Consider the following 12137-nt stretch of genomic DNA (forward strand, 5'->3'; position numbering starts at 1 on the left):
TAACAAAACGAAAGAAAAAAAATGCTTCTTGAAAATAAGAGAAAAACTGAAAGAAAACTAAAAGAAAATCACTCTTGGAGGCTAATTAACAGTGGACTGTATGGAAGCGAGACGGAAGCGAACAGGACTAGAGCAGGACTAGGCAGCAACAGGAAAGGATTATGGGGAGGGAACAGAACTAGGATAAATTCTAGATTAGCGGCATTTCGGAAACAAATAAACCATTATAATTCGCGATTTTTGGCGCGAACACATGATGATCTTCATTTCTTTTGCAATTCAGGGGAGCCGTTACATTTACTACTCCAACGTTTTAAAGTGAAATTGTTAATCTGTGAAATGACATTATTCGTATGTACTTAGAAGATTTGTAAATAAAGAATCTTTCGAAATTGGTTTGTAATGGCAAAATTGAATGTCATCCTTAGCCTAGTTAGGTCCTCGTAGAACAATAAACCATTAATTCTGTTGGAATATCTCTATTCGGTTGAATTCATCAACTGGGTTAAACGCCAGCAGGACGCCTTCGACATAGCCTGGCACAACGATGTACATTTCATAACAAATTTACAACAGACAGTTTAGAAATAGTTTATTTTACAAAAAAACTAAAAATATAAATAAATAAACATTACAATCAATTTTTATTCCAATTATGTGCTGATGACGTGGAGAATTACGCTGGCATAATTGTGTCCAATGGGTACTGGCTGAAAAGCCTATTTGAGTACGCCAGGAAAAGTCCAGCGATGGTTTTTTCAAGCACTGGTCTCATTTCTTCCGCAATCCCTTGCCATTTTTCATTTATTAACTGATTCAATTCTTCACCTAAAAAATTAATATAGAGACATTAAACTTCTGTTAACACGTGCAGGAGTCATGAGGATTGTAATAAAATTTGCCAAAGGTTGGAGAACTTGCGATTTTCTTAAAAGCTCCCCCACATGATTTATTAAAGGCTGAGTTATTTGATATTATGTTGTGACATAATTAATTATTAGAGAAATGATACTTTGAAATTTGTCTGTATCTCTCTACTCTTAATTAAACGTTATTAGCTTACCAGTTGGAAAAGTCAGCCAATTTATGCTTAAAGGTTTAAAATAACAATCCATTTATGTTTAGTGGTCGAATTAACCAAATTAATTACTTCAATTAATTATTTTTAATGTACTTTTAAGTTTTAGTGTCACGAGCAGGAAACACAATTTTAGACGGTTTGTTGTGGTCAAATCGAATAGAAAAACGTTTCATTGGATTTATATATACGTAAAATTAATAATTTTCACGATAGCTCAAGTGGTTAGAATAGCGGCGTATTGAGCGGAAGGTCGTGGGTTCGAATCCGGCTCGTGACACTAACTTTTTCATCTCAACCAAGACCTGACATAAAAAGAATAATTAGTTTAAAATAACCTTTTTGAATTTCTAGAGAGGAACTTAAAGGCATTTTTCAGTGATTTTGAAAATCATAACGTGCTTTTTTCCAATTACAAAACAAATGCTTAGGCATCAGAGTACATTGACAACGAGAGTCTATATACGTTGGATCACACATTTTTGAAACATTTTTTGTGGTAGGAAGTCAACAAATATTAGATACGTCACGACAAAAATTTTAACTAAAGTTTTTTTAAAATGTTTTAAATTTACTCCCTTTTTGTGCATGAACTTTAACGTTGTTATATATCATTCGATTTATTTTTATCTAGGATAAGGAAATAATACTCGGTATCGTATTAAAAGATATTAGGTATGTACACATTTACAAAAACGAAAATATGATTCCAGTAAAGTAGGTCACAATTTTTTTAAATAAAAAACCTAATTCGGATTCGTTTTAAGCACCCTTCAAATCCTTTACATATGATTTTTTACAAATAATACATATTTTTTTGCTGGGTTAACTCGAGGATATTTTATCTCTCCGGAGACGAGCGTTTCACTTAAAAATTTATAACTCCTCTGGATTTTATCCGACGTCCACGTTATTTCAACCGTTGTAAAGTAAACACGTTTTCTTTCTTGCTGTGTTAACAAGCAATTTTATATTGTTTTAAGTGAGAAAAATATCGTTGAAATCAACAAAAACAGCTTAAACATTTTAAATTCACTAGTTTCGTGGTCTGCTTGACCCATTAATATCTTTCAATTAATTAAGGTTTTTAGTTGAGGTAAAAAACCAGTGCCACGAGCGGGATTCGAACCTACGATCTTCGGCTAGATACGCCGCTGCTCTACCACTTGAGCTATCGTGACTTCGATCCACTCGGGCACTAACTTCCCAGCTCGTAACACTGATTTTTTTTATCTCAACTAAAGACATCCCATCTCAACCTCACCTTTCGAATTTTCCCTCCTTTTTATCATTTTTCAAATGTCGTGTAATCAATTTGATTCTCGGCGACAAGTGAAATGTCCACGGAGAGCTTTAGTGAAGGTATACTTCATTTAAACTTATTAAATTCATTAGTTTCGTGGTCCGCTTGACGAATTAATATCTTTCAATTAATTAAATTGAAAAATGGCAAAAAGGAGGGAAAATTCAAAAGGTAGGGTTGAGATGGGAAGTTAGTGTCCGAGTGGATCGAGGTCACGATAGCTCAAGTGGTAGTGGAGCGGCGTATCTAGCCTAAGATAGTGGGTTCGAATCCCGCTCGTGACACTGGCTTTTTTATCTCAACTAAAAACCTTAATTAATTAAACGTTTTATTTTATATCTCCTGTTTTACTTTATTGATGGAGGTAAGTTTGGTGCCATTAAGTGTAGTTTATATTATTCTAAACCACTTTAAAGTTATTAGATTCCATGATCGAAAAGAGGCTACGGACCTGGAGTCATTGATTTTATTAGAACTATTGTATTTTTGGTTAAGCTGGGTAATGAAATATTACATACGTGTCCGAGCATATTTGCCAAAGAGCTCACTGAGTAGGGAAAAATTTCAAATCTAGGCTAAGAAAATATAATGTACTATGGTACTAACTAATTAGATATGTGATAAATTCCATTAACGAAAAAACGCTTTCGGTGAAGCAGGCCAAAATTTTTAAGTGAAAAAAAAGAAAAACAATTATGTTTCGTTTTAAGAACAATTCTAAGCTCTTAAATACGAATAATTATGATAAATAGAAAATAGGCATTTTTAGGCATGATTACGCTGAAATATTTTTCTCCACTCTCCTCTTGTTCATTTTGAAAATTTATAATTCCTTGGATTTTATCCGATTTTTACGAATTTTGAAGCGTTGGAAAGCTGAATGAATTACCGTTTAGGCTATGTAGCAACAGGAAGCGTTATATTTTTTCGTTATGAGTGAGATAAAGAGAAACAAGGATAAAATATACAAAATCTTTCAAATATTTTATTTTATTTTTTGATTGTAATTTATTTACAGATTCAATCCAATATATTTCGTAGCCAAAGTGACCAAATAACTTCTTTTAATCAATTAATCTTTATGTAAGGTATTGGTTGAAATGAAAAAGCTAGTGTCACGAGTGGGATTCGAACCCACGACCTTCGGCTTGATACGCCGCTACTCTACCACTTAAGGTATCGTGACTTCGTTCCACTCGAACATTAACTTCCTATCTCAACCCCACCTTTTTGAAGTTTCCCTCCTTTTTGCCATTTTAGAAATGTCGTGTAATCTATTTGATTCTCGGCGACAAATGAAATGCCCACGGAATGCTTTTAGTGAAGATATACTTCATTTATTCTTATTAAATTCACTAGTTTCGTGATCCGATTAACCAAATAACTTCTTTCAATTAATTAATCTTTATGTAAGGTATTGGTTGAAATGAAATTTATTTACAGAGGCGATGTTTATGCCAATAAGTTTAGTGTCCACCAGTTATCATTATTTTCGTGGCTTTGTTAAAAAAACGTACCCATTCGATTTTTACAATACATTTTTATTCAAGGGTTTTTGGCGGTGCGAAATGCGAATACAATATTTTTTCTTGCAAAAAAATTTCCTTTTTTCCTAAATCGCTATACCAGTTAAAAATACAGAATAGATTTCTTTGAGTAAAATAAATATAATAAAAAATTCGCAAATTTTTTTCCTCAAAACATATGATATCCTTTACAGAGGTGAGAGGTAAAATAGTGGCAACTCTCCTTTTATTCCCCTTTTGTACATACTTATTATTGGTAACTGCAAACTGCAATATACAAGAATATGTATATTATGAGAAAAAAAACATTTTATAGGATATTTTTATTATAAAGTTAATTTTGTGCATTAACAAATAAATTATATTAAATATAGTTTTTTTCTCAATCTATTGTTATATAAAATACGTATCCTATCATTTTGAGCGGAATCCGGACATTACTTAAAAAAATGTGACCATTGGCCTGAAAGTGCAAAAGTTTTATACGGTGATTTTCTAAAGTGATATGTCTGAACGTGCAACGTGGAAATGAAGGAATTATTGAAAAATTCATACCTAGTTTCCTTTGGTCGTCTGAGAAATAAACGCTCGCATGTCCTATTTGCATGTCGACCGCGGCATTTCTGACGTTCAAGTAATCTTCTCCCCCCTTGGTATTCCTCTCGCATTGCAATTCAGCCAAAACATCCATGTCAGCTGGAAAAACAACGGGCTGAATATATTAAGGAAGAAGAGACACGCTTTAGCTCCGTTTTATAAAGTCTGGGATTCTCACAGAAGTTCGCCTGGTGTCGTCCGATCGCGTGTATCGGCCTCATGTACTCGTTGATGGAGTAGTCTGATTTCATGGATAGATCAGGGATCCATAACTTCATCCTGACGATGCCGTTAACTACATCAGAACTGGGAAAAAAATTCAAATTATTTTTAAACATTTCTTTTAGTTTCCTTATCATTATTAGTAGTTGGTAATTTCAAAAATGAGAAAGAGAGCGAGAGAGAGAGAGAGAGAGAGAGAGAGAGAGAGAGAGAGAGAGAGAGAGAGAGACAAGACAAAATGAAAGCGCAAGAGAAAGAGAGAGAAAAAGAAAAACAGAAACAGAAACAGAAAGAGAGTGAGTTAGATGAGAAAGAGGAAGCGCAAGAGAAGGAGAAAGAGAGAGAGAGAGAGAGATAAAAGAAAAAAAAGCGCAAGAGAAGGAGAGAGAAAATGAAAAATAGAAATAGAAACAGAAAGAGGGTGAGTTAGATGAGAAAGAGAAAGCGCAAAAGAAGGAGAGAGACTAAGAGAAACAGAAAGAGAAAGCGCAAGAGAAGGAGAGAGAGAAAGAGAAATAGAAATAGAAAGAGAATCAGAAAGAGAGTGAGTAGAAGAGAAAGAGAAAGCGCAAGAAAAGGAGAGAGAGAAAAAGAGAAATAGATATAGAGAAAGAAAAAGAAAGAGAGATAGATAGATTACAAAGAGAGAGCGAGAGAGAGAGAGAGAGAGAGAGAGAGAGAGAGAGAGAGAGAGAGAGAGAGAAGGAAAGAGAAAGAGATATAGAAAGCGAAACAGAAGAGAGTGAGTTAGAAGAGAAATAGAAAGCGCAAAAGAAAGAGAGAGAGAAAGAGAAACAGAAAGAGAGTTAGTTGGAAGAGAGAGAAAAAGAGAGAGAAAAGAAGTGAAAAAGAAAGAGAAAATAAAAGTAAAAGAGAAGCAAAGGGAGAGAGAGGGTGAGAAAGAAAAGAAAGAACAATAGAGAAAGAGAGAGAGAGACATAGAGAGAAAGAGAGGCAAATGCACAATGGTGCATACTTTCTTGAGACACTGGTGCAAAAGTTGTTAGCAAATACATAATTTTACATATATTTGAAATCCATAAAAATAAAATAAAATTTCCTATTATAAAATAAATTATTGTTTTCTCATAAGTAGTATATTTTTTTATACTATTATGTTTTCAAAACAAATGCGTGATTTCTATCTAGTAAAACAACTCATCAACACCAACGAACTGATAAGATATAAATAGATTTATTAACACGTTGACTTTTATTAATTTTTTATAGCTTTAGATAATTTATTGACGTCTGATAGTTAAAAAACACCCCTGAAAGTTATCTTTTATTTAGTTTATTTTGAACGTAGCTTATGCAAGAGGACAGTAATGATGCTGAATGGTTATGAAGTGTAATAAAAAGAAAAAATTATGTTCGTGACGTTTGTCCCTAGTTAATTTCTCGCTGTGTTTTCGCCCCAAACAACAAAAAATATGATAGGGTCTGATCTAACTCACACTATAATTTTTTGTGCTATGCTTAGCAACTCGCTGATTTGTTTATTTTTTCAACTAAATAAGTTTATGTCATAGGAACTTTTTCATACCGGTCTGCGAAATTAAACGACGCCCGGAAGCACGAGAAAGTTCGTGCCTGAAAATGGTTCCCGGACGTCTCGGAAGTGGATTACGCTACTTTCTACTTCCTCGCCGGAAAAGAACAGGAAGGACTTCTCTTACCTGACAGATATGAGAGCGAACTGGGACGGGCCTGAGATTTCGACGTTTCTGTATTGGATCTGGACTGTCGATTCGCCTTTCCCCTGGTTGGACGTGATTTCCGTGAGGCGGACGGGATCGCAGCCGGGCAGCCCGAGCTCTGGAATGCCTGCAATCAAAGTTATTCCATGACAGTCGTTATATCGAGGAGAAAAGAATGGAAAAAAATAACTAAACAAACAATAAAGTATTGATTACCGATTTTGCACCAAGGCCAGTCACAACTAATAAAAAAAGTCCATCATTGGACCTTTAAATATCTTTATATATACCACAAAAATAAATACTAATATTTTAAAATATAAGTATTTGACAATAAAAAATGCAATAAATAAAATTAACTTCACAGTAATCCGTAGAAACAGGGAAAACTATGAGTTCTGCAATGGTATTGACATCAGAACCGGTTTAGGATCGACCACAGATTTTTATGCCCCTTATAATTTTCTTTCTTAAACATAACACATCAACTTTATTTTATAGCGCATTGTGTAAACGATTTACGAGACGTCAGATGTGTCGGCAATAACTGTTTGCAGGAGCACTATAAAATAATTATATATAAAAGTGTGTTTCTTCGTGATCATAATTTGTTGAAGTCGTGAGGTGCGGTCAAGAATGGGGTAATTTAGAAAAACACCTTTTTTATTTTTTTTTGCCGATGTTTCGAATTTTATTCGGTTCATCTTCTGGGCATAAAGTGTTGTGCCATTCTTGTGGCGTCATTATATTAAAAAATGAAACTGGTTTTTTTTCTAAACTACCTCATTCTTGAACGCTCCGCACGACTTCAACAAATTCTAAAATTTGCCATTTTTGGGAACCATTTTTCAAAATGTATTTGGTCTAAAATTATTTGAGACTAATTATTCTTATTGTCGAAGATCTTGTTTGAGATGAAAAAGTTAGTGCCATGAGCAGGATTCGAACCCACGACCTTCTGCTCAATACGCCGCTGCTCTAAACACTTCAGTCATGATAGCTCAATCGTTAGAAGAGCGGCGTATTGAGCTGACGGTCGTGGGTTCGAATCCCGCTCGTGACACTAACTTTTTCATCTCAACCAAGACTTTACATAAAAATGTATGACTTGGTCTGAAACTGTTGTATTTACAATTATACGAAATTCACAAAAATATTCAGTATTATAAAATCAAATCATCATCAAAGGATTACTTTCTGTATATGGGAACATGCCGGCGAAGTGTAATTTCACCTGAAAGGCCAGTTTTACAATTAAATTCGATTCAGCACACAATAAAGCACATTAAGCTAACAAAGAGAGACAATGATCGGGTAGCTAATTTATTACGGGATAAAAAAAGCCAAAATTAGCTGACGAGGATAGCGATCGATTTTTATTTTGGAAGAACAGCTGTTTATTTCCCTTTTTAACTCCACTTCCAGCTATTGTAATTTAATTCGGATACAAATTTCTTTTTAAGGATAGTCTGTAGTTTTTCTTTAAGCATGAAGATGCATCAAACAATTTTTTAAAATAATTTAATTATAAAAAAGAAACCTAAATTTTGCCATTTTTCAAAATCTATTTAGTCTAAAATTATTCTTAATTTCTCTAATTGCGTGGTCCGCTTGACCAATTAATACATTACAATTAATTAAGGTTTTTAGTTGAGATGAAAAAAAGTTAATGGCACGAGCGGGACTCGAACCCACGATCTTCGGCTAGATATGCCGCTGCTCTACCACTTGAGCTATCGTGACCTCAATCGAGGTATCTAGCCGAAGATCGTGGGTTCGAATCCCGCTCATGCCATTAACTTTTTTTCATCTCAACTAAAAACCTTAATTAATTGTAATTATTCTTAATAGTGTGTTAAGACTATTAACGCTACTTCCTTTCCATTTCAAAAGCTCAGCAAATGTAGTAAGGATGTGTTTTATAGGAATTAAGGGTCCTTAAACTATTATGCATTCCAGCTCTTTTTACTTATTTTTATCCAGAAAAGAAAGGGAGAAAGAAAGAATGAATAAAAGAAAGAGATATCTATCGCTATCACTCTCTTCGCATCTTTCTGTGCTTGATCTGACAAGCATCGTCAATTCTTTGAGATAAGTTCGAACGGAAAACAGACTTATTAATATTAATATTGGAAAATTTAGTAGCCAAAGAAAAACTCCTGCTTCATGATGGAAATAAGAACAGATTGTCTTTAAGAATCAAAACTGAAACAGATTTCTTAAAATATTACAATTTTTCTTGCCATATGTGAAAAGCAAGGGAAGGTTTGTTTATAAGGAAGTGTAATTAGGATGTTAATGATTTTTTCCGATATTGCGGTTCCTTGGGTTACTACTGACCATCAAGAATTTCATTGTTGGATAAGGCTATAATTACTAATTTATTGGGTTGTCCGGAAAATAATGCAGGATTTTAAGTTTTCATTAAAAAAAATCTATATAAAATATTCTGTTTACGTTTACAGGATTACTCATTTGTATGAATGTCAACACTTATTAATCCTCTTCCAAATGATATTGTTTGTTTACCTCTGTAGCATTCCGCTACTTGGAAATAATTCAGTCATCCTTATAATGTCAAAGCGAGAATTTCGTACGATTTTCTTTTACGAGTTTAAACTCGGCCGAAGCGGAGCCCAAACGGCTAGAAACATTAACCAAGTCTGGGGCGAGGGTTGTGTTAATGAGTGCACTGTGCAAAGGTGGTTTAAAAAATTTCGGGAGGGAGATTTCAGCCTTGAAGATGAAGAAGGTCGTGGAAGGCCTTCCTCTCTTAATGATGATGTTCTGCGATCAGTGGTGGAAGAAAACCCCAAAACAACTGTTCGAGAACTTGCAGAGCAACTCAAAGTCAGTAAAACGACCGTCGCTGACCACCTCAAGGCGATTGGAAAAGTGAAAAAACTCGAAAATTGGGTTCCACACTCATTAAACGATCGCCAAAAAAATCAGCGCTTTGATGTTTGTGCATCACTTCTTTGTCGAAACAAAAATGACCCATTTCTGGCCAGAATTGTTACATGTGACGAAAAGTGGATTCTGGACAGTGGCTCGACAAAGGAGAAGCTCCAATACATTTTCCAAAGCCCCCAACTCATCAAAAAAAGGTAATGGTTACGGTATGGTGGGCTTCATTTGGTTTAATACACTACAGCTTCTTAAATCCTGGCGAAACCATCAATGCTGAATCATACTGTAACCAAATTAATACCATGCATCAGAAATTGGCAGTAATGAAGCCCTCTTTGGTCAATCGGAAAGGGCCCATTTTGTTGCATGACAACGCTCGACCACATGTGTCACGTGTAACGTCACAAAAATTATTGGAGCTTGGCTATGAAACTTTGCCTCACCCACCCTACTCTCCGGACCTCTCGCCTACTGACTACCATTTTTTTAGACACCTGGACCACTACTTACAACACATAATATTCAAAAATCAAACGGAACTGGAAAATGCATTTATTGACTTTATCAATTCTAAAAATTCTGAATTCTACTCAGACGGAATTAATAAGTTACCAACAAATTATTTTGATTAAAGAACATTGCTTTAAAGTAACTAGTTTCTTTTTTTTTGTTTAATACCAAAATCCTGCATTATTTTCCGGACAACCCAATAAAAAAAGAGAATTTACTGCGCTCTTGCAGATGGAGTGTTGCATTGAAAGAAAATGTTAAGTTATCAGTACCTAAGAGCTCAGTCTAATAAGCACAAGCAATTATTGTATCACCACACACACACACACACACACACACACACACACGCACACACACACACACACACACAAAGATAAACGCTTTATTTTGAAGATTTTATCCAGGGGTAGTCCATTTGGTTTTTAAGCTTAAGGTTCTCACCGAACCGGCAAATTAATAAAATAGATAAAGAACAACACAGTATGATCCTGTCTCCACAGGGCGACCTCGATTTTGATCTAACTAGAAATATTTAAAAAAAAAGAATATTATTTCTTTTTTTAATAATAAATTTTAGCATTGAAATTTTTGTTAAAATATATGTACGTACAAATATTTTGGGCATAAAAGTCTATCATCGAGAGGGGTAAAGTTTGTATTGCACGCCCAAAAGGAGAGACAACTTAGTAAAACATTACGCTTCTATTTGAAAAGGACCGCTTACAACGAACAACGGGGCAAACAACAAATAACTTAGTTTGAAACTTAATTTTAACGTACGAATCCCACCTGAATCGAAAACAGCCCCACGATTATGTTAGATAGGCACTTTACATACATATCAGGCGATTATGGTTATTTACATATTTCCCCCACATAAAGGAATGAATTTAGGGTTAACATTAAATATTGAACAATGTTTGTTTAAATTTTGACAGTAATGTTAATTGATGCCAGTATGAAATGATAAATAATACGATTTAAAAAAATTACATATTTTTAATGGTTAATAGTCGAAATAAACTTGTGCTATATTTGTAACATTTAATTTTTATTTCATGTTCATACGTTTTACTCACGATTTTTTTTATAAAATATATAATATAATTAGTCGGATAAGGGGAAAGAAAATGGAGTGAGCGATACAGAAAAAGAGAAAGAGAGAGACCGAGTGAGAGAAAGAGAAAGAGAGAGAGAGAGAGAGAGAGAGTGAGAGAGAGCATGGAAATATTAGTGAAATAACTCACTTACCGTTAGCTAAATGCGGTTTGATTTTCTCTATGGATTCCCTTAGGCAATCGTCAAACTCCGGATCAGACCTTCTGCATATATTCACATAATTTTCTAAAAACCGACAAATTGTGGGAATTTTTTTTTCTAAATTACCAAATATATTTTAAAAAGTTACAGACGAATTCGATGCTGCTCCAGAGATTTCGTGATCTGGGTTAGGAGTTCCAGGAGTTTCGACGCGGCCCAAACGTGATCGGCGGCGATCGCGGATAAAAGGAAAATCACCAAAATCCGTCTGGACATCTTAAGGATACAGGCTGGTTCAAATGCCCGCACGAGCGGACCGGACCGTTCCGACGATTTAAATGTCGCAACAGGATTGAGAAATTTTCAAAATAACGCTTCGTAATCAAAACATTTCCGAAAATAGGCTGTATTATAGAAAACAGTAATATAGTTTCTTTTTTGTCGTATAATGGCGTTTCCTGTTTGCTTTGTCGTTTCTCAATTGGCACATTTCCATACTTTTTGCGAGAGAGAGAGAGAGAGAGAGAGAGAGAGAGAGAGAGAGAGAGAGAGAGAGAGAGAATTGGTCTCCCGGACCACTCTCATATCTAAAGTGAAATACATTTATCGATGAGATAGAGATAGAGAAAGAAAAAGAGACAGAAAGACAGTTCAAAGATAAAGAAAGTTTAAAAGTAGGATAAGTAAGTTTTTTAAATACACATAAAAAGATTAGATAGAGGTAGATAGGTAGGTAGGTAGATAGACAGATAGGTAGAAAAGTAGGTAGATAGGTACGTAGATAGATAGATAGAAGAGAGAGAAGGGGTAGAGAGAGAGGACGGGAGACCCACAGACCGAGAACATTAGCAATGATAGCCATATACAAAGGAAGAGAGCGAGAAAGTGAGGAAGAGAGGGAGAAAGCGAAAAAGAGAGGCAAGAAAAAATTGAAAGTAGGGTAAAAACTTTTATTAGAGATAAAAGGATAGACAGGGAACATGAAACATAAACAAAGATAGAAACAGACAAAAAGAGTGAGGTAAAGATAA

The 12137-nt window shown here is 34.6% G+C and overlaps 1 protein-coding gene across 1 annotated transcript; it reads right to left on the reverse strand.

Annotated features, from left to right (window-relative positions):
• Positions 1-581: 581 nt before the first annotated feature.
• On the reverse strand, positions 582-11439 carry LOC106664337 (putative beta-carotene-binding protein). The gene is made up of 6 exons (XM_014389999.2): positions 11259-11439; positions 11098-11190; positions 6406-6553; positions 4683-4810; positions 4463-4603; positions 582-828 (listed from the first exon to the last, which is right to left on the reverse strand). Exons 1-6 carry the CDS (start codon positions 11380-11382, stop codon positions 677-679), a joined length of 786 nt encoding a protein of 261 aa, XP_014245485.1. The 5' UTR covers positions 11383-11439; the 3' UTR covers positions 582-676.
• Positions 11440-12137: the final 698 nt, after the last annotated feature.

Source organism: Cimex lectularius, unplaced genomic scaffold (genome assembly GCF_000648675.2).
Source record: "Cimex lectularius strain Harlan isolate CLEC.00 unplaced genomic scaffold, Clec_2.1 scaffold251, whole genome shotgun sequence".
In the NCBI taxonomy this organism is placed as follows: Eukaryota; Metazoa; Arthropoda; class Insecta; order Hemiptera; family Cimicidae; genus Cimex; species Cimex lectularius.